This window comes from Epinephelus fuscoguttatus, linkage group LG19 (assembly GCF_011397635.1).
Source record: "Epinephelus fuscoguttatus linkage group LG19, E.fuscoguttatus.final_Chr_v1".
NCBI lineage: Eukaryota > Metazoa > Chordata > Actinopteri > Perciformes > Serranidae > Epinephelus > Epinephelus fuscoguttatus.
The window spans coordinates 14,619,191-14,646,606 of record NC_064770.1 but is presented as its reverse complement, the minus strand read 5'-3'; the positions used below and the strand labels follow the sequence as shown (position 1 = coordinate 14,646,606).

The following is a 27,416-nucleotide window of genomic DNA, read 5'->3' as shown; positions in this document are numbered from 1 at the left end:
ATCTATGTGAAGAGGCATTTTCAATCTCAAAAGTATGTGCACTGTTTTGCTATGATTTACAAGTTTCTTTGCAACGGTATGCACCCACCTTTATTGTACATGTTCTCTGTGTGCTTTGGCAATGTACAGTCTCTTTAGATTTCACTGAATTTCACCCCACCCTACTAAAAGACACCTGCCTAACACACCTGCCTAATGCAACAGGGTGTTCCATGCACCACCGTTCATTTGAATAAAAGCTTTGCTACGAACTCAGCCAAAGTCTGTGGATTAACTTAAGTTACCGGGTCATGATTTCTAAAAAAAAGACATTGCTGTTAAGTTTTTCAAATGTATTTTTTGGCACTTTGAGCACCACAAGCCATCTAGTGCTGTTATATTCGAGACAAGGCCAACATCTCTACGGAAAATATCTTCAACGCTCGACAACTCACACCAAAACAATCTAGACTGATAAATAGCGCTACGGGTAAGAGGAAAAATGTATTTTTGAATTTTGGGATGAGCTGAATTTGATGATGAATATTTTTTGTATTTCTGTGTCTCACACTTTGTAACAAGCACCAGGTCAGGATATTGGATGTGAACCTAGCTTTCACCATTTATGTGTCATTTGTCTTAATTCCTCCTGTCCTCCCCTCCGCTTCCTCCCCTGTACATGTCTTGCAGTGAAAGTGTTTTGGAGCTCTCCATTATGCCAAAAGATGAAGACGTGCTTCAGTTGGTAAGTGTGAGTATGGGCTTTTTCAAGCACCTTCTCTAAACAAATGAACCTACATGTATCATGCATTGCACACTGAGACACATGGGTTGGCAAGCAAACTGGCAGTTATTTGTTAGTTTTTGGGGTTCGCATGAAATAATATATTCTGTCAGCAGAGTTCAAACTGGATTCACCCTGTCATTGTCAAAGAATGTTAAGATTTTGTTAGAATAGCTGCAGGGTGACTAAGAGGCTCCATTCTCTGTGTTTAGATGACAACACACATTCATTAAAGCTACTGCTGTCCTCACTGTTGAAGCTAACGTTAAAAAGAAAAAAAAAGCTCTGTGTTCATTCGCACACCCATGTACTGTACAACACATTTTTGTCGCTCCACGGATCACTCACATGATGAGACATGCATCATCCCTGGCCCCTCCCATTAACCCAGCACAACATGTCAACACACAAAGCCAGATACCAGCAGGTTTAAATGATCACACATGCAGAAATGTCAGTGTTCCTGCTGAAAAAGCCCGAAACTTGGTTCTTCATTTACGTACAACTGCCATGTCTTAAAATTATAAAGCTACTCCTCTGTCCTCACACTACTCCCCTCATTGCTACGCCTGTATCTGCTGCATTCCTAGCATGACATCACTAGTGCTGCGCCTCCTTCCACACTCCCACAGGGTGGAGTAAGGCAGAGAATGAGAGGGAGGAGAGAAGGAGTTTGGAAGGATCCGTCAGAGGACAAAACAAGTAGCTCAACAGATAGAAAACTCACGAAAAAAGTAATAGAAAGAAAAGCAACAGACTGGTTGTTTCTGGGAGAGGAGCGACAGGTTTCAGCAGCAGAGGTGTTGGTGAGGATCAGTCTTCTGCCTCGTCCTCTGTGCTTCCTCCTCTGTATCTGTTTATGGTGACTACAAGCTCAGCACGCAGGCTGAGGAAAGATTCTGCTGGCTGCTGTAGGTAAACCTTTAAAAACTTGACTGAGTGATTCAGTGTTTCTTAATCGTGCTGTGGAAAACTGATTGTCAGCAAGAGTGTGTTTGTTTTTCTGGCGTTATGAGGTTGAGTCGAAATTGTACACAGTGGTTAAAATGTGACAGTGTGACTAATTGATAAAGTATTGAGCTGATTATACACTTGTTATTTGCAGAAATAGTCTTAAGGAGACGCAGTGTGGATAAGTATCCTGTATGTGTGTATACACAGTGTTGCTGGCGACATTTGCTGCTGTTTCAGTGAGAGTAGTGGCTTTTGCTTGAGGCAGTTCATGCAGTTTGTTAGCTAGCATGTGTTTGTGTTGAGCGCTGAGACCCTGGGGAGAAACTGTGGTGAAGAGGTTGAGCCGAGACAGCGTTCCACTTAAAGGCTTGTTGTGTAAAGTACATTGGCAGTTGTCTTAGAGACTTATGGTTATGGTGTGTGTTGTCGCCAAACTTGTTTATAGTAAGAGCACATGATTTAAAGTCGTCACTGCCGTGCACATTCACCTTCCTGTCATGTCTTATCTCACTTCTCCTCCATCTTTCCCTCCCTCTTCCAGGCATACTCCCAGGATGCCTACCTGACAGGCAACGAACCCTACACAGGGGGAGCTGAGTACCTCCCACCACCGCCTCCTATCTGTTACCCACACACGAAGGCCACGCCCCCTGCTGGAGCCCCTCCACCTCCCCCCATGGGCCAGAACCAGCTGGATAACTGGAGTCGCTGGGCAGGCTCTTCCAGCCCCTCTTCACCCCTGGACAACCGCTCTGCTGTGTGCAGCCCCGCCAGCTGGCAGGAAGGACGTGCAGGAGAGCCAGGTGGTGTGGGTCACAGCAGCCCGGCCCACCGCACAGAGGAGATCCAGTACGGTATGACCGGCCAACAGCCTCAGGGCCAGACAAGAGGGCGCTCCTACTCTTCCTCTTCCTCATCAGGAGGCCCTTTGTCCAGCCCGCTGCAAGTCCACTACCCTAACCACCATGCTGCCAGTTCCTCTCAGGCTCAGCCACGCAAGTCCAGCTCAGCCTGGACCAGTCCCCCCCTGCCCCAGCTAAGCCACGGCCGCAACGAGCGCTGCCAGCAGGCCCTTTCTGACTGGTACTACAACCAGCAGCCGGAGCGCCCGGGACGCAACATGCAGACCCGCCACCGCAGCTACTCTCAGGATCGGCTCATTGACTCAAGGAGGCAGCAGCAGCGGGCAGGCGGCTGGCCGCACAGTGCCTCCCAGGACACCCTGCTGTTACTACAACAGTCAGGACCAGGACCCCATGGAGAGCCGTACTGGTCCTATGGAGACTGGGAGGGGGGCCCGGGAAGGGGCCACCCTGCCACTAACTATACGCGAACACGCTCTGAAAACCTGCTGGCCCAGTACGATCGCCATGGCCGCTCGTTAGAGATGCTAGACCGAGCAGCAGCTGGACTGGTCTCGCCTCGGTTTGAGCGGCCTCCATGGCACCAGCAGGCTCCCAAGCCGCCCCCGAGGCCTGATGCCTACCCGAGGCAAGGGAGCCATCATGGTGCGGCACAAGCTCCTCCGGTGTCCCGACACGCACAGTCACATTCTAAACACCACCCTCAGACTCATACCCAGGCCCACTCCCAGCCTCAGCCCCAGCAGGCTGCCCCTCAGAGCAGGCGGCTCCCACCTGGGCAGAGCATGGACGACCAGCCGGTGGGCTACCGCAGCTACAGCCCCTCTTTTTACCGCAAGACGGGCCGCATCATGCAGCAAGCCCACTCTTTCAGGGACCCTTCGTACTCTGGCCCTCACATGAACTGGAACACACCTAAAACCAGCCCCCCAGAGGGCACAATGGCACCTCTCACTGCCTCTGCCTCGTCCCCTCTCGCCTCCGCCACTCCCGAATCCCAGGACAGAGCGTACAGGCCAACAAACCACGAGAGGGAACGAGGGTCAGTGGAGGGGCAGGCAGAGGTGGCAGCACAGACCCAGGAAGTGGTGCTGAGGCAGAAACCTCCCACTGGGCGAAGGAACGCCCACGGCATGCGCCACCCCCACTATGCGCTGCCCTTGGATGGGCTAGAACCCTCTTTGTTTTCTCCTGATCCCCAGGACTCAGCTCCTGCCCCTGGTTCCATGGGAGATGTAGCCCCACGTAAACCAAACGGCAACCTGGCCCCCCTCCCCATAGAGGATGATTCACTGGCCTCCATCCCCTTCATAGGTAAGCAAGGAATGTTTGAGCTTCATCTCATGTCCCTCCTCTGACATCTTAATCCCCTCACAAAAACTCCAACTGACCTTGAGACTTCATCGCTGCCATTATAAATTGTAATCCACACTGAGTGTTTATTGAATGTTAATGAAAGCCTAACAGAGAGGAAATGCAGAGGCTATAATTCAGACAGAATTATGAGTTTGGGGGGGGAATGTGTGTGTTACCTTAATTTCCTTCTCGTCTGTCCATTGAGGCTCCAGGCTCTTCTCAGATGCAGTTTCCATTCTTTCATTGTGATTGTGTGTGTGTTTGTCTGTGAATGTTTGCATTGGGTAATGCTGGCACTTCCCATAGTCTTGCAGACAGTATTAGTAGCTTGATTGAATCATTTCTGAAGGGAGTTCCCTAATCCTGCTGACTGCCCTGAGTCTTAGGTCACTTCACCGTGCTGAGGAAATGAGGTGGAGTCTTGACTTCCCAAATGTGTGTGTGTTTTTGTTTGTGTGTGAACAGGGTAGTGACGAAGATTTACTCTAATACCTGTAGTATGTCGGCCTGTCATCTTTTTCTTTATTATTTTTTCCGATCTTTTAGTCAGTTACTGTATTCTCAAAGTCTGCTTGTCAGTCTGGGGGTCAAGGGGTAAAGATAACTTCAGTACGGTTTGTAGCAGTGCAAAGAACTGCTCATGAAGCAGCAAATTAGGATGGTTTTCTTTGTGACTTCATCACGCCAGCATGCCCAAGAGCTGCTGTGTGACTGGTTGTACAACTAACCAAAACCCAAGTCTCCAGTGTTGTCACACCAGTTGAGGAGTTTCGAAGGAAAAAGTGGCTAGCGGTCATAAACACAGCTACAGCTCACGAGTATGTTATTGTTGATAAATCTGTCAATTATTTTAGTATTTTGGTCTGTACTGTGTTTGATGCGAACTAGCAAAAGTTAGCATGCTAACAGGCTAAATGAAGTGTGCAAACATAATACCTGTGAAACACCAGCATGTTAGCATTGTTGTTTTTAGCATAGTGTCAGCACCATTGTGCCGAAGCACAGCCTCACACAGCAGCTAGCGAGGCTTTAGACTCGTAACCTTGTTTCATCTTAACTACTGGATATTTTGAATTATGAATATAGAATAGGGCTCCTGAAAATATTTTTTTATGTGTGTCTTCATTACAGTTTGGTTCACTTTGACCATTATGTAATTTTGGCTGTAAAACATATCAGTGGAAAGACAAGATGACTTCTAGTCCTTTATTTAAAGACATTTTCAGCTTTTTATGGACCAAGCAGAAACTTTTGCACCTAATTTACAGTAATTTTGGCACAAGATTAATATGAAAGTTGGATTAAGTGAATTAGATCAAATGAAACTGTATAATTAGGAAAACCTAAATCATAACCTTTAAATCTGACACTCACATTTTGCCATAAATGGACAAACATGATCTATAGTAGCTTCTGTGTATGCACTATACGTAGCTGTATGTCTGTATGAGGTTGTTTGCATGAATATTCGCTGTACAGTTATGGCCCGCATATGTTGGTGTCAGTGACAGCTGATTGTGGTCTTGTCTCGGCTTGTTTCCTGCTTTGAAAAGACTCAAAGAGAAGGGGCTCCACAGGCTGCATGTTGGCTCGTATCACTTAACATGTACAGCACCCATGAAGTCAAACCATACGCAAAATGAAGTACGTCAATCAGGCGAGCCGTGCCTCCATCACCCTGTCACAGCCCGAGAAAAACAACCGCTGCTTACCCTAATGCTGAATAGATTCAAATCAGCTGACTCTCACTTTGACCCAACATGGAACGACGGTCGATATTTGTGCCAAGCAATGCTCGGTCAGAAAAAGTCATTTAAAGAGAGAAAATCCAGAGCAATCTGCAAACCAGGACGCATCTTTCTGCCTCTTTTTCTCGGTCCGTCTGTCAGAGCACATTCTTGTCTCGTACCTTCACCTGAATTAAACGAAACTAGGCAGCCAGAGCTGCAGGCCGAGACACGTTTGAAGGCCATAAACTGAAACTAGGCTAGTTTCTCCCCATAGACGAGAACTTAGTGTTTCACTTCTCTGTCTTTCTCCATCTTTTCATCTCTCTGACGGAGATGCTGATATGATCTGGGCCTGTTTGGGAACATGCGATTTAATGGGCTGTTGTCGTTCTTGTCTGCAAAGCACGGATGTCTGTGAGGTAGAGCGCACAAAGGTGGGCTATGTCTGCAGCAAAATATGTTTTTATGACGTCTAGTATAGAGCTATAGAAAGTTTAGTATTTGTTTTCTATTTTTGGAGCTCATACAATGTAATGAAACAAGAATGGGCATGTCCACAGATGCAGCTTTTTACTCTGTGCCTACTTGAAGTCTTTCAACATGAATCTAAGCTGTAAATTAGCAGGAGGTTTTTGTGGCGGTCCTTGTGGGGAACAGTAGGGGCCCATACACTCAGCTCCCACCCTCAATGCTGCTATTGTGCTGCTGTGGAAGATGAAGGGGTTTGTGTGTCTGCCTGGGTGTGAGAGGGTCCAATCCGTGACTATCTTTACCAGCTGGACCCTGGACACAACAGACCAGGACCAAGACCTTCTGTGCTGGCCTCTGTCCTGCTTCCACAAGGCCTCTCGTCCCCTTGTTTTGTCTTATACCACCAGCTTTTATTTTTTGTCTCATTCTAAATTGCTAGTATTCTTTTTGCTGTTTTACTAGGCTTGCAGCATTAAACTTTTTTTTGTTCGTACAATGCAATCGTGGAAAAAGGGGAAAAGGTTGCCATCTGATGGTTGGTCAGATTTATTGTCCTGTTTGTAAGGCTGAAACAACTAGCTGATTAATCAATAGGATGATCAACTGATAAATCAAAGCATGCAACTGCTTTGATAAAAAAAAAGCTGCTACATTATAAGATAAGATCACATTTTTTGTGAACAGAAATTCCCCTTTGACAAGGCTCAATGTCAAACAAACAATGCACATTTAAAACACACTTAAAAACAATAGATACACGCACTTAAAATAGGACTAAAACTTAAAAATACAGTTGTAAAATTACAACAACAATACCAGGACAGTGTTGACAGGTCAGGGTACAGTGCCTCTTTTAATTTATCCAGGGTAAAGATCGCAGAGGGAATAAGAGATTTTTTTTGCGGATGTTTTTATGAGGATTTGCAGCTTGTTTTTGTCTTGTATGACAATAAACAAAATACCTGAGGGTTTTGGACTGTAAGGCAGAGAAAACATGGAGTCATCACGTTCATCTTACAAAAGATTGTGATGTTCATTTTCACCATTTTATCGACCAAATGGTTTAACAATGTTGCAGCTAGTGTTGTCTCCTGCTAACCAGGAAAAGAAAGTTATTGTCATGTTATACCCTTGTTGTTTTAACCCTTAATTTTTTTAAATGTATGCCTTAATGTCAGTTTTTTTCCTGTGATATCAAAATGATAAAAGGTATTTTGTCAAAGTTAGAAATTCCAGTAACGCAACAATACTAGTTACAGCCCGACCTGTCTGTCTTTTTTGTCGATTGTAGGCTATTTAATTTATGCAAAGTTATCGTACAGCTGTACCACATTTAATATTTGAGATGTTTGGCTTATTTTGTTAAACAAAAAAGAGGGGAAAACATGTTAATTAGCTTAATAAAAAAAAAGCGATTTTAGTGCTGGTACCCTGACTCCAATTCTAGAAAGAAAAGATGGCGTTGCTATACTTTTGGTAATGAGTTTTGAATTAATTTTGGCATGTAATCCTCCATTTAATTTATCTAAACATGTAAAAATCACCAGACATTGAGATATGGTGCATTTTCACACTTTAAAAAAATGTATATGTACAGTAGGTGTGCTTTTAAGGTTTTAAGCTCCTCTTTCCTTTATCTTTTTCCTCTTTAACTTTTTTCTACTTCCACTCTTGCTCTCTTGTCTTTCTCCATCTCTCTTCCCCATGTATTCCCTGAATGCTGAGCTCCATGTTGTCCTGTGGAGTCGAGGCAAAGTATGCTGCAGTATGTTGCTCCCCTCTGCTGGTCCGTCTCTGTCTCGTGGCTCTGAGCTCACTCTCTGTTAATGACGGCCTTTGTTAAACCCACAGCCGGGCTATTTCTGGGCAGCGCTGTAAACAGGCAGATTCCTCATCCCAGATTGGAAATGTTTTCCGCCTGATGTCGGACTCTAGTGCGCACAGGAGTGAGGGATAGAGCAGCAGTGGTAGGTGGCAGATGCAAGAGAAGAGCCAGAGGGAAAGAGAGGAAGGTGAAGGATGAGGGATGATTGCGAGAAGTTGCAGGGACAGAGAGGTTAAAAAAACACAATGAAATCCAAGCAGTAATGAGGTAAAACCGAAGCAAGAATTTAGAGAAAGACTTTGTGGTGGTCTGTGGGGGCGGCTCTCAGGCTGAGTCTGCAGAGGCTGTGCTGCCCTCTGTAGTTTCCACAGAGAACACACCAAAGCCTCGCAGCAGTTCAGTCCTGACAGTTTAAAATGTCACCAGCAAATCCAGCTTCTCCTTGCTTTATGCAAATATCGGGCCACTTTCTCATCCTCACTGTCAGTCAGGAAGTGTGTGTGTGTGTGTGTGTGTGTGTGTGTGTGTGTTGTGGTTTCATATCCCTTTGCATCATCTAAATTGGTTAAAGACTTGTAGCCTGTGTGACCTATAAAACTGCTTTATGCCTTTTGTCTTCTGAACACTGAAGCTTCACTCTCAGCATCAAAACTACCTCTGAATATTCAGTTATTCACAATAGTTTTTTGTGCTTGTCGGATCGTGATATTCTCTCCTGTACATACCCTCACATGTATCAGATCACACACTACTGTAGATTGTATAAAGAACTGAAACTTGCTGCCTGTAGATCTCTGTAACAAACCCCCCTGTGTTGGTGACTGAATAGCTCTACGTATGGCAACAGGAGACACAGGTAGTGCATTATCTGTTAACTCTTTGCTTATTTTGGTTGCATTTGTATTTTTATTCTTTCCTGAAACAGTTGCACAAGTTTTACATCGGTTTCTTTCATTGACTTGAGTGATCGTATGTTCTTGTGGTGTTTTGTGCATGTCTCACTTGAATCTAGAAGTGCCTCATGTTCCAGTATGACTGTTGTATGTCTTGATTTTGCAGTTTGAAAGATTTTGAAGGTGAAAGAAATGGAAACTGTGAAATGAATTATCTTGTATCTCTGAAGGTAACCCTGCGGTTCCACGCCTCCTTTAAAAACCTCTCCTCTTCCACGCTTTCTCCTGATCTAACCCCTTTTTACTTCACTTCTTTTTCCTCTCTGACCTTTTTTCTCTAACACCTAACCCCTATTCCCCCCGCCCCCCTGCCTTTTCCTTCCTCCTCTCCTCCTGCCTCCCCTCCTTCCCACCACCCTCCAACAGATGAGCCGACCAGCCCCGGCGCTGATTTGCGCGCACGCCACGTGCCGGCGTCCTCCGTGGTGTCCAGCGGCATGAATTCGGCGCCCGCCGTGGTCACCAGCCCCGCCTCCCCCACCTTCACCTTCCCCCTCACTAGGCTCTTCTCACATGACTGCAGTGAGTGCCCCCTCCTTCCCTCCCTTCCTCCCCGCTGCATGCAGCTTAAAAGTATCTTATTTGTGGTGTTTACCTGCGATGAAGATGATCCCTCTGTTTACTTCAGAGAGGGACTAATGAAGCATGAGATTTTAAAACCCTTTTAGTTGGTTGTTGTACTAAATTATAAATATCCAGAGGGTGTAAGGGCATGTTATCAAGTATTTTTTGCCAATTACTGAGTCTTTAAGGTATTTTTTTTTCTCAAATGAGGTGTGAAAAATGTTCCAGTTTCAGCTGGTTTCTAATTCAAATCAAATTGTTGAAAGAATTTTCAAGATTTAAGTGTCAGACACTTACCCTAATTTATGCAAATGTCTTAATCCTTAGATGATTTCAACTAGAAACAGGTTGAAATAATCAGAGTGCACTTCAAAATGAGACTTTTGAGACTCAATAAAAGACAAAAAACTGTCTTTGAAGATGAGACTTGTTCAGAGCATGTTTGGTTCTTCAAGTCAATTCTTCAAGTTAAATTGGACAAACTTAGATTTGCATGATACGTTTTGTTAAAAATTGCATGTCAGTTTGTTTACAGAGGCGACACCTGCATGCCACTGGTGAGAAAAGTATCCAGAGTTGATTTAATCTAACCCACCGCACCAGCTCATCTCCACACCGTCCATCCTAACCATGCCACTCACACACCCAACCTATTCCTCCACCACCACCACTACCTCCTGCTCCCTCCCTCACTATCCCCTCTGATAATCCAACACCTCTGGTGATTGGCATTACATCAACATTCTGTCTTTCTCTTCTCTTTCTCTTGTTTCTCTCTTTCTCTCTCTGCTCATTCATCCTCTCATCGAGCAGGCAGTATTAAATCCGGTCGCCGTTCCTCCTATCTTCTAGCCATCACCACCGAACGCTCCAAGTCGTGTGACGAGGGACTCAACACATTCAGAGAGGAAGGCAGAGTCTTCTCGTGAGTACTGTCAGACTGAGACGGCTGGGATTTAAATGGCATCTATTAAATTACACATGCAGGCAGACATTTTGACATTTAATTCTCCGTTGTGTTGTCGCACTTCACAGGAGGCTACCAAAGAGAGTGAAGAGTTTCTTCACAGATGGGGTGAGTTCTTCTTCTAACTTTTCATCATCAAAACCTTATTTTTACAAATCTTGTTCTTTCCCCTACTTTATTTGTGGAGGCCGCAGTGACAAGTTTAGTATTTCACGTGTTATCTAGACAGCAAATCAAACCAGGAAAACAAATTATAAATGAAAATGGGCATCCTGCAGCTTCACAGATAAATTTAACAGATGTTCATCGACTTAAAGAAAGTTAACTGGTATTAGCTAAACAAATTAGTTTAGACTTAATTTAAATTAAAATTTAAAAATTAAACTTAATTTCAAAACTTTTTACATAAACGGCGGCCATGTTAAAATCACAGCTCTAAAAGCACCTGATCTGCTTTTATGTTTTATGTGAGCCTGCGCCACTTGTTGCCACAGTTACAAGATGATGGTTTCATTTCCTCCTTACCTTGTCACTGAAGACATTACTTTTGCTTTTACTTTTGTCATTAAAATATTGAAATGTTCACCTGTGACATGCTAAGGCAAGACAAGTGCTAGACAGACAAAGTCTGCCAGCTGACTTATACAGGTACATAAGTCTTACATTTGCTAACATTAGCCACCATGAGCTAGTGGTCATACCAGAGCAAGTGAGGCTGTGGCAGCAAAACTCCTGAGTATATTGCATAAAGCAAGAGAGAGTTTTATTGCTTTCTTACTTAACTCTTTATTTATCAGAGGAAACATTTATTATTTCTAGCTTGAAAAGTGACACAGTTTTGCTTTAAAAAATGTTGCCTAAAAATCTGCAATCCTCTAGTAACTTGCATTCATCTTGTGTCCTGTCTGTGCCTGTGGGGATTTCTGCACATCAGATATCGTAATGCATACTCTTATTTTGCAGACAAGGTGCTTCAAACCTGAATCAAAACAATGAGTCATATCCCGTCTGCGTCAACTTAATAAAGCTGTGTCAGGAATCATATTTTTGATGTGAGTTTTAAAGGCAGGATTTGGCAACTGAGGCCAGATAGTCGCTGCTTCAGCTACTGATGCAACAGTTGCAACATGATGTAATGTGGTAAGAGGAGAAGTCTCAGATTCATATCAAATACTGGACAACACCTGGTCATGAGGAGCAAAAGTCACAACTAAACTCTCATCGGCACTGACTGAATGACAGGAAACATTTTGGCTTGAGTTTTCTGGTTCTAATAGGAATGGGTGGCCTTATGTTATCATACCTTTTGATTATCAAACTGAAATAAAAGTGAAAAAAGTTAGATTTAACATTTCTTAAGGTCTCAAGGCATCAGAAAATGTTCTGATTATTTCCCTGTTTGTGTTTCAGTCTCTGGACAACCTCGGGACAGCAGAGGAGGTTCGATCTAAACGCCATTCCACCTCAGAGCTGGGAAACATCACTTACAGCGACGTACGGCGAGAAGGATGGCTGCACTTCAAACAGATCCTTACAGAGAAGGGCAAGGTGGGCATGCCAGGCTTGATGAGAAGATAACTAAAGCAGAAAAGCATTCGGCAGAGACTCATATTTCATCTTCCCTTCACAGAAGGTGGGCAGCGGCATGCGTCCATGGAAGCGAGTCTTCTCAGTGCTTCGCTCCCATTCGCTGTTCCTCTACAAGGACAAGAGGGAGGCGGTACTCCGCGGGGCCACGATTGGAGGCGCGGCTGAGGACGAGCAGCCAATCAGCATCCGGGGCTGCCTGGTGGATATTGCGTACAGTGAGACCAAACGGAAGCATGCGCTGCGGCTGACCACCCAGGACTTCTGCGAGTACCTGCTGCAGGCGGAGGACCGTGAGGACATGCTGGACTGGATCAAGGTCATCAGGGAGAACAGCAAGACGGACAGCGAGGTCAGAGCACACACCTTCACCTGTTCAACCTCCTCTGTGACTGTGTGTGGAGTGTGTGGCTATAATGCAGGTGTGTTTGTTTGTTGCAGGAGCTCGGCTTCTCCAGACAGGCCCTCATCAATAAGAAACTGAATGATTACAGGAAACAGAGGTGAGTCACCTGATAATAGATTGTAAATCGAGCATAATGAAGTTGCCTTCACTGACAGCTTGAATTAAACCCGTCTCTCTGTCTCCCCCTGCAGTCCAACAGGCAGCAAGCCCGACTCCTCTCCCAGAATGCCCCGCATGAAGCCTCCCTTCCTGCTTGCCAAGACAGAAAATGCAGCAGGGGCACCACGCTCTCCAAAACCAGAGGGCAAAGGTCAGTATATGGACGCACTACTCATTGTGCAAAAATAAAACTGCCTTATTGTTTTTGATTAAATGTCAAATGTTAGTGAGATTGATTATCACCTGGAGAGGGTAGGCTTTCTCTTTTGATGAACTAAAGATAATTATGGTTGCACAGTCATGGGGAATTATTAGTATTCAAAAATAAGGGGTAAATAGTTTAATAGTTTAACTAAAAATGTCAAAAATAATAGGTCTAATTTGTTACACTACTTATAAGTAAACTACTCACAGCTTATTACTAATACTAAGGCATGTGGACACAAGAACTATCTGACCTAAAGCCAAGGTTCAGCACTGATAACGATGTCTTTTCATACTTTTTAGGAAACACTGAAATGAACCATCATCAATAACATCATTAGTTTTCATTACTGCAACATATCATCCCTTTGTTTGTGATTCTTTGACCAGTACATTTCATGAAAGATGTCCCAGTCTTATAGAAATGATCTATTTTAAATCTAAATCCGTATGTTAGATATTCCACAGGTATTAGCTCCAACAGCAGTTTATGTCATCCCACATTTGCAGGTGTTGTATTACCAATCACTTTTAGGAATATATCTATTGCCATAAGAATATTTAAAGGGACAGTTCACCCCAAAATCAAAGATACATTTTTTTTTCTCTTACCTGTAGTGCTGTTTATCCATCTAGATTGTTCTGGTGTGATTTGCGAAGTGTTGGACATAACGACCGTAGAGATGACTGCCTTCTTTTGAATATAATGGAACTAAATGGCACTCAGCTTGTAGCACTCAATGTGTCAAAAAATACTTGATAAAAACTCAACAGCAATGATGATTTCTGGAAAGAGACATGGCTGATGAGTTTTTCAAATGTATTTTTTTTTGGCGCTTCAAACACCACAAGCCAAGTGCCATCTAATTCCAATATAATCAAGAAAAGGCAGACATCTCTACAGCCAATATCTCCAACACTCAGCAACTCCCACCAAAACCATCTAGACTGATAAATAGCACTACAGGTAGGAGGAAAAATGTGTATTTTTTATTTTGGCGTGAACTGTCCCTTTAACAGCCTTAGACAGAAGGATCAGGTAAACCAAGAAGCACATACTGAGGCTCTGTGTCCAACAGGGAATTTCATACATTTTTGTTCTTTAGATGAGAGCGGCCCTCCGAAGTCTCCGTGGGGAATCAACATCATGAAGAAGGCAAAGAAGGCCGGGCCGAAAGCTTTTGGTGTGAGGTTGGAGGATTGTCAGCCGGGAGTGAACAACAAGGTTAGTTTTCATGTCCTGTATCTTACCTAAACACATTCAAACAGATTTTCTACTAAAGGTTTTATTTGTGATTAAATTGTGTCTGTGTCCCTCTCAGTTCATCCCGTTGATCGTGGAGATCTGCTGCGGCCTGGTGGAGGACATGGGTCTGGAGTACACGGGAATCTACAGAGTCCCCGGGAACAATGCTATGGTATCAATGCTCCAGGATCAGCTCAACAAGGGTGTCGACATCAACCCTGCAGAGGAGGTGAGGAACAACAAATACACGTGTGCACTGACTGTCAGAAAAGGCACTTCAGAGAGAAAAATATATCTAGATTGATGGAGCATAAACATTTTAACTGAGAGGGTTCATTCAGCTTTACTCAACTAAACTGTATCACTAGCAAACGTTAAAATTCGATGACCTCTGACTCCTCTCTGTTTCTTTTGCCGTCAGCAGAAGTGGCAAGACCTCAATGTTGTCAGCAGTTTACTCAAATCCTTCTTCAGGAAACTTCCAGAGCCTCTTTTCACCAACGGTGAGTCCAAACATGTCGGGACATGCCATCATGCACACCTAACACTGCATTGCATTCATATCAAACCATTACATGTATTTTAATATTTCTTATATCTGCACAGACAAGTACAACGACTTCATTGACGCCAATCGGATGGAAAGTGCATCAGAACGACTAAAAACCATGAAGAAACTAGTACGTATTTGTTTTTATTTATGAATGAATTTGAACATTTTGATTTACCAACTGGGATCGAGGTGTGGCAGGTACAACAGGTTTACTATTATTGCCATTCGTCCTGTTTGTGTTTTGCAGATTCGAGACCTCCCAGATTATTATTACCACACTCTGAAGTTCCTTGTTGTTCACCTGAAGACTGTAGCCGACAACTCCGATAAAAACAAGGTGTGTGTCTGCTGTACGTGTGTGACAGAGAGTCTGTAAATGTCATGAAAATATAATCATGAACTGCCATGATGTCTTTGGTATTAATGTCTTTTTTGTCTTTGTGCAGATGGAGCCTCGTAACCTGGCTCTGGTGTTTGGGCCAACTCTCGTTCGGACGTCTGAGGACAACATGAAAGATATGGTCACACACATGCCCGACCGCTACAAGATAGTAGAGACGCTCATCCAACATGTGAGAGAGGCAACACACACACACACACCCACACACACACACACACACACACACACACACACACACACACATTACTCATACTCATCTCCATGCTAAATGTTTCTCCTCTGTGTCGTTCTTGTAGTGCAACTGGTTTTTCACTGAAGAGCAAGACAAGGATGAAAAGGTATGTTCCCCATATTGTTGTTTTATAGCATATGGACAATAATTTAGACCTTAAAGATATAGTTCAACGCCAAATGACCATTTGCATATCAGGTCCTCACCCCATTTTGCATTGAATTCATTAAGATAACTTTTTTCTCATATACCTCCTGTGAACAAAGAATCCAGAAACTGAGAAAATTCCTAATGAACTGAAGTCATTGTGGCCCACATTTAACAACAGCACAACTATATCAAAACATCTGTTTACAAACTCTCACACAACTTGTGCTGTATACTACAAGTCTTATTAATCCAGCCGTATGCCCAGTATTTTCAAAACAGACAGCCCTTTCTGACCGAGAACTGAACTAAAAGTGAAACTTGTCTATGCTCTCTTCAAAGCCAGACTCCATTGACAAAAACAGTAATTTTACCTCACTGAAGACAGGAGCTGCTGGTCTAACGCTGCCCCAATCAGTTTGGTTGTTTGTGTAACTTAAGTGTTTTAAAGGGTTAGTTTGGATTTATCAAAGTTACACAGACTTAATAAATCAGTGCAGTGATAGACCAGCAGCTTCAGTTTTCAGCAAGGTAAAATTAATTACTGTTTTTGTCAATGGAGTCTGGCTTTGAAGAAAGTGTAAATAAGTTTCATTTGCCGTTCAGCTCCCTGTCTGAAAGGGCTGTCTATTTGGGAGGTGACATTGATAATTCTGCACAGGTTGTGTGAGATTTTGTTTGTTAAATCGATGTTTTGATATAGTTCTGCTGTTGTTAAACGTGGACCCCTATGACTTCAATTCATCAAGATTTTTTCCCTTTTTTTGCATTCTTCATCACCCTAGAGGCATGCAAGAAAAACAAAGTTTTCCTCCCAAATTCAGTGTTCTAAGGGGTCAGTAACTGATATACAAATTATAATTTTGGGGTGAAGTGGCCCTTTAATGTACCACAGAGCTAATAATTCAAAGATTCAGCTAAGGACGTACAGTAGCTCTGAAACCCTGCAAGTAATATGCAGCATGTTGTGACTTAATTATCTGATCATCTTTCCAAGATGGTGTGAAATGACTCAGAATCTCTATTTGAACTTGTTGCAAAACATTATTTTCTGCAAGTAAACTTTCCTTGACAAACACAAATGTTATTTTATGGAATTTCATGCAGCAACACATTTTGTCATGTTTTAAGATGGCAAAGAAAGTCCCTGAACATTGAAAATATGCCTTGAATCTGTCAGGAAATGACTTTTGTAAGAAATTTATTTAAATAGCAATGTGCTGACTCATTATGATTGCACTCATTCATGACCATGAGTCACATATTCACAGTCAAAGTGAAAGATTCATTGAATACCCATGCTGTTTCATAAAACCAATAAGTCACTGTGCAGTTTGCAAGGTGACACATAAAGTGACTTTAAATGTGACCTTGTAGTTTTTATCTTCTGGATTGAGAGCACAGATAAAGCAAAACATTGCTAGAAATCTATTCAAACCCGATTCTGTCGAGAAATTACATCAGTTGAACATCCAAGGTGCCCCTTCTATGTTTTTTAATGTGTTAAAGTCACTGTAAATCACAGCCTTTGATTGTGTCATTGAATGTTGCTGGTTTTGTGTCTGTTCCATCCAGACGCCGGTGGACACGGAGGACGTGCAACCTGCCCCCAACATTGACCACCTGCTGTCCAACATCGGCAGGACCGCTCTGCTCGGGGAGGCCTCAGGTGAGCACGCTGCTTACTGCTCTGAACCAATGGCTGCTAGCTCTGTCCATCCGACCAATAGCATTGGGGTAGCCTTAATGCGCAACCCAAAATTGATGCTGCTTTCTGTTTGAAGCTGGAAGTAGGAAATTCCCCACTTGTGTGTCATAGTTACGATCTGTGCGCTCCAGTGAACTGAGGAAAAGAAACCAGCAGTCAGATGTTATCAAGGTATTTTGCAGAAATGAGACTTAATTCTCAAGATAAAGATTCAGCAAGTTAGTAAATTAATCCTGTTTCGGTGTAAACACATATCTACGAGTCTCTTAAACTAAATGACTAAACATGGAGCTTATTTAAAAACGTGTTAAAGTTAATTATCTCAAATGCTGACGTGTTGGCATGACGTCAGATCTTCACTTGACTGAAATTCCTCCTTGGAAGTTTGTCCCAGTTTAAAGCCAGAATTCCCTACTTTCCAACCGAACTGGAACGCAGCATAAGAAATGAAAGTGTTAGCACTCGGAGTGTTTCTGTGTTTGATAGCGTGCCTACACTTCTCTCCTTTCTGCTGACCTCTTTTTTCCCTCCACGTTGCTCATCTTTCACTTTCTCTGTACGTTTCTGCATTTCCTTCTCTTAGCTGAGCCTGTGGAGCAGCCACTGCGGTAGGATGGAAACTCCCCTGGCAATACGTGTGTGCGTGTGTGTGTGTGTACAAACTGAGTCTGCATCATACTGTGAAAGTGAGATAATGTGTGTTTGTGTGGGTGAGAGACAGTTAGTGTTGGTGATGGTTTGTGTCTCCATGGTCTCCATTACCTCTCTTAAAATCAGCGTCTCCCTCTCAGTGTCAGGCGGAGGTCTCTGTAAGAACATGTCACGTCAGTGTCGCCTCAGATTGACTAATGAATTAACGGCTGACTGGATGCTCTCTGTATCTGACACTGGAGTGTAAACTGGTCTGTCACTGAGAGACAACTCCCAGTCACTGGTGGTCCTGTTGTCAGGCACTGAGCTTCACTCATCCTACAGGCAATTTCCGTTGGTGTAGTCCAATCATCAGGCTCCTAACCCCACTCTTAGCTCTAAGGGGACTCTAGGTGGCACCGTTTCTGACCTGTCTCATCAGAGATACATTTGATTTAATATTTTATTAAAGCTTGGCCACCATCTGGAAGCAGCACAAAATAAACTGTACTGATATTTACTATTATTATTGTTGGTACATGAGAAACATTTCCATCTAGAGCCACTTACACAGGCGTCACCTCGCCGGCATCTCCAGGTTTCTCCAAAGACTTTGATTTAAACGCTACATGAAAGACAAAACCAGCTTTTATTCTGCATCGGTGTGTTTGTGTTTGTGAGGGAATGTTTGTTTTCATACTTTCAACTCAAAATAATTTCTGCCTTCACGCCTTCCAACGCTTCTCTCACTGATTGATGTCATCAGTGTTTTTTCGGTGATGTCATCGGTGTGTGCCGTGGTTTCCTAATGCCTCCAACACCAAACCCCCGCTCCCCCAGTCATTGTTTCTCCTCCACATACAGAGTGTAAATCAGTTTCTGTGTGCTGGTGTCCGTCACGGTCAGAGGGCACAGAGGAAGACGAGTTCCTCAAAATTTTATAGTCTAGCCACTCCCCCTTGGTGATGTCAGAGCAGGTGTTTTCCGCTTTACAGCTGGTGGAAGACACCCACTGTGACATCAAGGTTTAGTGTTGACAGAAGTGCAACATGCAGTCGTAGCTTCCTGTGATTTATTGCAGATTTGTCCTTTCAAAAAAAGTGATGATGACACCAGCTGCCTCTGTGTCCTCTGCCATGACTGTTCTGGCCTTTTGTTACCTTCAGTGGTTCTGACCCGCTGATGTTTTTATTCTCTTTTCCCCAGACTCAACCAACAGTGACTCAGCTAAATCAAAGGTAACATCTCCATCTACTCAAATACTGTCAGCAGCAGTTTCATATGTACTAACGCAGGAAACATATCAAGTGTGACGTGTGATGTATGACAGTGTCACATTACCTTTTTTATTTCTTTTTCAGGGGTCGTGGGGGTCAAAGAAAGACATCACACCCAAGGACTTCCTGGCTCTGTCCATCATGTCAGCTGTTACGGGCCGCAAACGCAGAAAGCGCCACAACGCCCGCCGCGTGGGCAGCAGCACCGACGACGACTCCGAGCACGAGCCAATCAAAGCCGGACATTTAGGGGCAGAGGAGGAAGAGGAGGCAGAGTCGCCCGTAGGAGACACTGCTCCTCGAGCAGAGGGAGAGGAGGACGACGACGAAGATGAAGAGGAAGAGGAGGAAGAGGAAGAGGAAGACGAGGAAGTTGTTGAGAGCAGAGCGAAAGAGGAGGTAGAAGAGGAGGCAGTGGCGGTTATTCCCAGTGGTGGTCGGCCGCGCTGTAAAGAGGAAGAGGAGGCAGGAGAAGGGCAGGCAGCCATGTTGTTGCATGAGGAGGAGGCGCAGGCGGAGGTGAAGGGGCCGACGTGGAGAGCTCCAGAGGATGCTCGCTCCATTGTTTCTGGTTACTCCACCCTCTCCACGTTAGGGCGGAGCCTGGGGTCAGAAGGGAGGGGGGATGATGCTGATGATGAGCACAGCGAGCTGGTGAGTGAGACAGACAATGAGAGTGGCTTCGCCTCGCGCTCCCTCACGCAGGAACGACCTGATAAACACCCAACATCACCTGTGAACACACAACAGCCAGCAGCCCCACGCAGCTTCCTCTACACACACTACAAACCCCCCATACTCTCACCTACAAACCTGCTAGCCCCACCCACAGCACTCACACACACGCCAGACTCTGCAGACAGGAGCGAAGGAGGGGCGAGGTCCACCACGCCCTCATCCTCCTCCTTCTCGTCCTCCTCCACTACTCACAGACTGCATTCACGGCCTTCCTTCAACTCCCACAAGCTGATCCAGTGTGACACCCTGGCCAGGAAGAAGCTGAAGTCGGAGAAGGGCAAGGCTCGCTCCCTGGACCTGATGGAGCTGTCTGGGGCCGCGGCTGAGGCTGATGGCGCTGGTTCTGGCTCAGACGGTGCACACAGAGTGAGGCGGGAGACCTCCAGAACCAACCCCTCCTCCGGCAGCAGCCAGGAGAGCCTGCGCCTGAGCCGGCCCAAGCCCTCCTTGCCACCCAGCGAGGCCGCCTCCTTCACCCCGACCGGCCCTGGCGGCAGGTCTCTGGCGGAGCAGGTCCGCGCTCGTCTGCTGGGCTCGGCCGATGACCTGCGCAGCGTGGGACTACGAAAACCGCTGTCCCCGGAGACACGGAGGAAGAGACGGGCCTGGCGCAGACACACCGTGGTGGCCTCCCCAACTGAGGTCTCTGACAAGAGACCCCCGCTGACTGTCACTGAGTTCCCCCTGTCTCCTATCGCTCAGAACCAGGTCAAACCACCAGGGCAGCCTCGGGATGCAGACGGGCTCGACCAAGGAGCAGCGACACGTCAAGCACCCACCTCTAGATTCCACGAGTACCTGTGAGCCCTGCCAGCTGACCCCACGCTTCAGCAAGAGAGGCTTCTGTAGGGGGGTCCAGGCTGAGCCGCTGACTCCCTGCAGGTCAGTAGACCGGCAGCAGCGTAAACAGGGTCGTGGTTAGTTGCCAGGTGCAACACAGTGTACCAATGACCAGGTCTGTTAGTGCAGCCCACCCTTTTGTTTTGCTCCATTTGCATGGCGAGGGGCATTCCAGTGTTGCCAAAGGTTTTTTTTTCTCCTATATGTGTGCTTTTATAGAAATAATACAGCGACAGACACAAACAGACCTCATCACAGTCGATGTTACAGCCAAGAATTCTCATTAGAGCAAAAACCGAGCATCCTCCCCATCTTCTCGACCCTCCTGCTCACAGACGACATAAATTAAAGGGTTAAATCCCTTCAAGTGACCAGAGCAGGATGCTGAAATGCAGCGTCCCTCTGGTTCTTGAGAGAATGGTGCTTCTTATCAAAGTAACTTCACAGTAACTATTACAAATGTTCTCTGAACCTACTTCAGTGAGCCAGAGGAGACCATCACACACACTTCGATTCACAAAAATCTTATTGGTCAGTTTAAAACCATTTCAAGAGGGATCTCAGCTGATTGGTCATATCAGTCTTCCTGATCTGTTCCTCAAACCACAGACACTGTAATAAACAGCACACACAGTCGGCGACGGATACACGAAACACAGTCGTCTCTCTCTACTTGTTAATGTTTGTGTGTTTGCGCAACAATATTTGTGACCATGTCCATGTGTGCAGGTGTTTGTGTTGAACGATTTTTTGTAACATTTGTACAAAGCCTTGTTAAGTTAACCTTGTAAATATAAATATTATGTTATCATATTTGTTTTTACTTTTTTTTTAGTTCCTTTTTTTATGGTTTACAAAAAGTGCGTACAAGTGCACAGTCATTTCTTTCAAGACGTTACTTGAAATGTTTCCCTTAATATATTCTTTTTTGTTGTTGTTTTATATTCAATATATATATTATATATATTTTGTATTAAAGTTAAAAAAAAAAGTACTTTTATTGTGATTTCACCTCTTGGGTGTACCTGTTCACAGGAGACAAGATAAACATGACTTGACCTGTTCCTTATTTCCTCATAGATGGCCTTTCTCTCTGATTCTCAGCACTGTGCAGAAAACCTTTATCTCACCAGACGCAGTCTTAGAAATGCACTTCTCTGGTGACTCGACTTTCAGCAGTGTTGCATCAACGCGTGCACAAACTATCTAGCAACGACATGTAGCAGGAGAATAAATCTGGTAATCATTACATTATATTGGGCAGTTTGCAGGCAGCTCAGCGCCACACTGTGATGGCTGACCTCATTTGTTTTGTTATTCATGTCTGAGATTACAGAGCATTGCCACAGATCTGCTCATATTTACCGAGCTCAAGACAAACTATGTCCCTTCTCGTCAAAGAGAAGCCAGACAGTGTTTAACAGACTGTTGAATTATTGTGCCGCGCATACGAACGGCTGCATTTTTCACCTCAGCTGGTGGTGATCTTTGTGCTTTCATCACATCCCCTCTGAGGGTTCATCTGTCGGCACGTTTGTTACCTTGGGGTTACACAAGGAGGAGTTTTCCATACGGTCAGGCTGTAATAAATCCTGCCTGACTGCAGAAATGGTACATTAGAGGAAACTGAATGAATCTATTGTTTTCATCTCCACATTACAAAATAAACAGGAGCCGCAACTTCCAAAAGTCATGAGGCTTGTTTTCATCTGACCAAATAACCCCGGTGAAAAATAATAATAATAATATGAATAATAATAAATGATGAGTTATAGTCTTGTCTTACCTCAAGATTTTTTCTACAAGTGCCTGATTTCTGGAATGTGTTTTTGTTCTGCAGTGCCATGGTCGGTTCTTATCTTTCCGTTTCCTTTTGTTGTTTCTGGGTCTCCGCCCTCCTCTCTTGTGGTTGACGGTATAACTGAGGCACTGACCCAAAGATGTGTACATTTATTACAAGCGGTCTAACTGAGAGGCTGTAAAAAGGAAAAAAAAAAAAAAAGAAGAAGCACACTTCAAGCCAAGGACATGTCTATGCACTCTCTTCGCCTTTAACACAGGCGTTAACAGCTATTACCGATGCTGCTAAGAGGGAAGCGGCATAGTACTTTCTCAGCCGCTTTTCTTAACAAACTGAGGTCATCTCTTTCTGCCTAGTGATCCACAGTGTGTGAATATGGTACACCTAACAAGCCCTACCCTGAACCGGCATTAGGTCATGTCAGACAACATCCGATTTCTTAGCAGATGAACAAACAGCCCATCATCAAAAAGGAAAAACTCAAGTTGGCGCGTGTTGTCTGAAATGTGATTTTTACCTAATGTCTCTTTGTTGTATTTTAAAGAATCTTTTTGTACATACTATCTTAATATGTAACATATTGTATTGTGTACATTTGGAATTTGCTTTTTTGAGTATAACTAATATGAAAATGACTGGACTTAAAAAAAAGGTTGTCCGCCTGAAACCATTTCCCTCATGGCTGTGTGCTTTAAAGCAAGGTTATATGATGTAAATAAACAGAACTATGTTTAAAAAAAATGTGCACACGTGTGTTCGTTTTTGGAGATGGTGGGATTTGAAGGGCCCGAATAGAGTTCTCCAGTAGGGAGACCTAAAACCCTGACATGAGTCTGGGTTTTTGGTTAGATGCCTGAAATAAGGTCTGTGATGGCAACGTTGAAGCCATGCGACCAGGTTGTAGTTCGTTTATGACCGAAGAACATTAGCTTTTTACCTCTGCCGATTGCATTTAAGCTTCAAACATCATAAAAGTGGTGTTAATTTGTGAGGATTATCTCGCTGAACAAAGCGTGTAAGTATCATAAATGTGTGTTTGCCACAGAGCTTATTTTCTGCAATCCAAATCCTAAAAAAAAAAAAAAAAAATCAGGGTGATGCTCACTTCCAATAGGCCTACAGAGAAACATCACCCCTGCAGCACTGTATTGCATTGAGTACTGTCACCCTAAGGTCCTGCAGATAAACTGAGTGGATAGAAAAAGTATCTAAAAATATATCATGATGGCTTCTTCCTTGTGACATCTTCAAAGTGAATGTTTAGTTCAGGCTAATCCTCCAGTCTTCCTTTTAAATTACTATCTGGGACTCTGTTATTGCCATGATGACTAAGTCTTCTGACAAGAAATGCAAAGTTAATAACAGCAGCTTCTACCAGAGGCTCTGGCTTAGGGCCCCCCTGAGCACTTGGGCCCCTGTGCCTGGACCTGGCAGGCCTATTACAGTGAGGCTCATGTTTTAAAGCCAGGCAAGTTAAAATAGGAGCTGAATGATGCCCTCTAGAGGCTGCAGATGAATAAGGTCTCTTCAGGCCAAATGGCACAGATTGCCTCAGCACATCAAGAAAACTTCATCTGAACTGTTGCAGCTCTGTGCTTTAACTTATGAGCGGTTTAATATTTATGAAATCTGCAGAAATTAGCTGTAATACTGGAAATATACTCAAATGTGATTATTTTATTCAAATACGGAGCTTTAAAGCACCATTTCCAGCAGATTATTTGGATTCTAATATGATTATTGCTCATCCTGGGGGATAAATCAATTTCAAAAGACTGGAATAAATCAGTTTAATATTTATTCTTGCAACATATCCTCACTAGATTAAACTCAGAGTGGGTTAACCTTCATAAAGAGCCTCTCCATCATATCCCATCCCCCCATCTGCTACAGCTACAGTCTGTGTATTCTTCCTCTTCAGAGCCCACTGATGTCTGTCTGGCCCATTTCAGGATCCTTACAAGAAAAGCGCTGTGATTATTTGTGTTGCTGACAGAAGCCACCTACAGTAGTTTCACACACCGCAGCTTTTGTGAGCAGCTTCCTGTGTATTAGGGCGAGCTTTACAACACATGACAGCAGGATTTCAAAATTTTATTTGAACTTATGTTAACACACAACTGTTAAAATATTCACTCTGGAATTTACTTCTGCAAAAAACAGCCTTTGCAAGCTGAACCAATTAGCTGTAATTTGTTATTCGTTGTTTTTTTGGAGGGGAAATACAACATGTGTTTGTTTGTAAATTCAAAAATGGAACAGTTTATGTCAATGATAACCGGGAACAAACAAAATATTGTTTTCAAATACATTCTCTTTATAAAAAGAATCTTATTTTGAAATATTTACATTTCTTTTTGAGAAAAAAACAACATTTTTGGGAACAGGACACCTTTACAGTCCAAATAGAAAAGAAACGTAAAGTATTGCATTGCAATGCAAAGGACTCGGAGTCCAGATGACAAACTTGTTACAGAAAACTGGTGACAATTTAAAAAAAAAATGCAGCAGTCCCATGTTTTACCTTTTAGAAAGAGGGGTGTTCCCCACTTGGATCGTGTCCTTTAATTAGTTGTGACTTGGCCCCTGTCACTGCTCGGCTGGTTCTGCAGAAGGAGCTCCGTGTTCTGGGCCCTCAGTCTCTCCAGCTCCCTCTCCAGCTCTCCGAGCCGGACCAGGGAGCTCTCCACGGTCGGACCCCCGGGCTCCACGGCGCGCCTCAGCCGGTTGTTCTCTTCCTCCAGTCGGGACATGCACTTCTCCAGCTCCAGGTACTCCTGCACCAGCTCCTGCTTGGTCATATTCTGCAGGCTCTCGACGTGATACATCGCGTAGGTCTCGGAAAAGTCTCTCTGGAGAAACTCCCCACCTGCGTTCCCAGGCCTCCCGATGCCATCGCTGCCCCCGCCGCTGCCGTCATCATCGTCCTCCTCCTCGGCATCGAAGAGGTCCTCCTCGCTGCCCGTGTCCTCCACGCGGCCACCGACCCCTGACGGCCGCCTGACCCCGGTCTCGGTGTTGAGGTCGGGCTCCTCTCGGTCGTGCTCGTCCATCAGGAACTGGGTGGTGTTATAGGGTGCCACTGGGAGCCCTTTGGCGAACATCTCCTCCCTCAGCCGGGAAGCCCTGGCGGTCTCCCTCTCCTCCAGGGCTTTCCTCTCATCCCAGTTAAGTTTGTAATAAGGCTTCCAGTTGCGCTTCTTCCTGGAGGTCCTGCGCCTGTGTCTCTTTTTGCCCAGACGCGCATCGAAGCCAGTGTCGGAGTCAATGTGGCTGTCCTCCTGCCCCTGGTGCTCCAGCGGTCTGTCTTCGCCGTTTTTCCCTTGTTGGATGTGATGGCCATCACCCGCTGCATCAACATCGGCTTTGTGGTGGGGCTGAGCTGCAATCGGGCACTTCGGGACCTCGTTTCCGGCTGCTACGGCAGGGCACACCTCCCTCTGTCCGCCTTTCATTTGCCATAACTTGTCTGTGTTGATATCCCCACAGTTCTCCGCCCGCTGCTTCTGCTCTCTCTGTCGCCCCCTGTTGCCGTGCTCCGGTCCACCACGGTTTCTGGCTGGGAGATGCTCCAACGCGTCTCCGCTTCTCCCACCTGATGGGCTGCCTGAAGTTTTCAGGTGATGGGTCTGCTGCTCCGCCGGCTCTGTCATCCTGGTGATCCGCTCTGATGGCTCCGCTTCAGCGCCGTTTAGATCATGTTCGTGCTCTCAGAACCGAGCTTCAAAGTTCGCCAAAAGACGTCAAATTCAATTTTAACAAAAAAATGTAGGTATTCCAGAATGAGCCGAAATCACTACAGAAAGTTCGAGTTTTAAAGTTTGAAAACAGGCTCTCGCAAATTTAAAGTAAACTTCTGAACAGTAAACACTTGTTACTCCTCCAAGGGTTTGTCAGAGCAACTGTCGCTAACTACCATTAACTGTTTCGATGCTGTCACAACTACCGTTCACTCGGAGACGACGTCTTACCGTCACAACAGTGTCCAGTGTGCTGCTCAAGAAGAGGGAGCTACTCTTTATATAGCTGCTCCGCCTCTAGCCGTGCGCATGCTGCTGTTTGTAGCGCCCGTTGCATTGTGGGTCATGTGGTTTAAATGTCACTAAAGCACTGTCAGTGGCCCACACGTCAAACTACATGGTCCACAAGTCTACTATAACTGACCAGCTTTTTGACCAATCAAATGGTAGAAGCTTGAGCACGATAGAGCCCACCCCTCCCTTTGTTGATTGGACAAGAGGGCAACTTTGCTGTTGCTAAGCTTAAAGTATTTTCTGATTGGACAGTCCAATAGTCAATCAAAAGTACGTAATCCACACCAAGAAAGCAGTCCGGCGCATTTTTATGGACGACACGATCTGCAAATGAAGGGGACATGGACTAAAGTTATAATATAAAAGTTAATTTAAATACTTTCAAATGGCACCATATTATAAACGGAATAAATTAGAATGTTTTATATTAAACATGATTTGGCTTATTTATATTTACAGAGCACACAGTCTAACGCCAAATTAGTAATACAATGAAACTCCCCCTGTACTTGAAGCAAAATAAAGAAAACCTCTTGCGGAAACTAGTCCTTTTTAAGTGTTCACACAGGAAAATGAATAAATACAGCTCATTTTCATGTCGCAATTATTTTTTATGTTTAGTATTATAAAACCGCGTCGTTCTGGTGTCAGCTGGACCATTAAATGTTTCTGTATGAATATGCTGTGTGTTGTGCGGAGTGATACGTTGTGGGGCAGGGGCTCGGGGGGAACTCTGGAATCAGCGTAAACAAACGACATTTATTGTGCAGCTGCAGCTACGAGCACAGCTCCGAGCCCCTCGTTGTTAAAGGGTGGGTCAGGCGATCTCACACTTGCTCAATAATCCTGTTAGCAGTGGACGGAGGGGTGTAGATCAGTTTTGAGTGTTTCTGCGCAGCCCATGTTCTGATATGCAATGGTAGAGTTACACTGGTTGTGTCGTGGTAACGGCTAAGGATAAGCTAGTTAGCTAGCTAACGTTAGCCAAATGTTAACGTTAGTTAGCAA

The 27,416-nt window shown here is 44.5% G+C and overlaps 2 protein-coding genes across 9 annotated transcripts in view; one reads left to right on the top strand and one right to left on the bottom strand.

The window, feature by feature from the left end:
* Positions 1-22,581, top strand: part of arhgap23a (Rho GTPase activating protein 23a) — a 75,280-nt gene extending 52,699 nt beyond the window's left edge. For 4 of the 8 annotated variants that reach the window (XM_049560418.1, XM_049560416.1, XM_049560414.1 and 1 more), the window contains exons 6-24: positions 670-724; positions 2,259-3,894; positions 9,282-9,437; positions 10,293-10,404; positions 10,515-10,554; positions 11,857-11,994; positions 12,077-12,385; positions 12,475-12,536; positions 12,631-12,749; positions 13,909-14,027; positions 14,125-14,277; positions 14,473-14,551; positions 14,655-14,728; positions 14,849-14,938; positions 15,048-15,173; positions 15,298-15,339; positions 16,956-17,049; positions 18,925-18,956; positions 19,080-22,581. In XM_049560418.1, coding sequence (XP_049416375.1) covers positions 670-724; positions 2,259-3,894; positions 9,282-9,437; positions 10,293-10,404; positions 10,515-10,554; positions 11,857-11,994; positions 12,077-12,385; positions 12,475-12,536; positions 12,631-12,749; positions 13,909-14,027; positions 14,125-14,277; positions 14,473-14,551; positions 14,655-14,728; positions 14,849-14,938; positions 15,048-15,173; positions 15,298-15,339; positions 16,956-17,049; positions 18,925-18,956; positions 19,080-20,537 — 4,894 coding nt within the window. In that variant the 3' untranslated portion in view covers positions 20,538-22,581. Of the gene's footprint in view, positions 1-669; positions 725-1,426; positions 1,675-2,258; positions 3,895-9,281; positions 9,438-10,292; positions 10,405-10,514; positions 10,555-11,856; positions 11,995-12,076; positions 12,386-12,474; positions 12,537-12,630; positions 12,750-13,908; positions 14,028-14,124; positions 14,278-14,472; positions 14,552-14,654; positions 14,729-14,848; positions 14,939-15,047; positions 15,174-15,297; positions 15,340-16,955; positions 17,050-18,924; positions 18,957-19,079 lie in introns of those variants that run through there. The other 4 variants (XM_049560412.1, XM_049560420.1, XM_049560417.1 and 1 more) reach the window with 4 other exon arrangements.
* A 1,866-nt stretch (positions 22,582-24,447) lies between these two features.
* On the bottom strand, positions 24,448-26,377 carry hexim1 (HEXIM P-TEFb complex subunit 1). The gene has a single exon (XM_049561998.1). It carries the CDS (start codon positions 26,025-26,027, stop codon positions 24,939-24,941), a length of 1,089 nt encoding a protein of 362 aa, XP_049417955.1. The 5' UTR covers positions 26,028-26,377; the 3' UTR covers positions 24,448-24,938.
* Between the last annotated feature and the right edge of the window lie 1,039 nt (positions 26,378-27,416).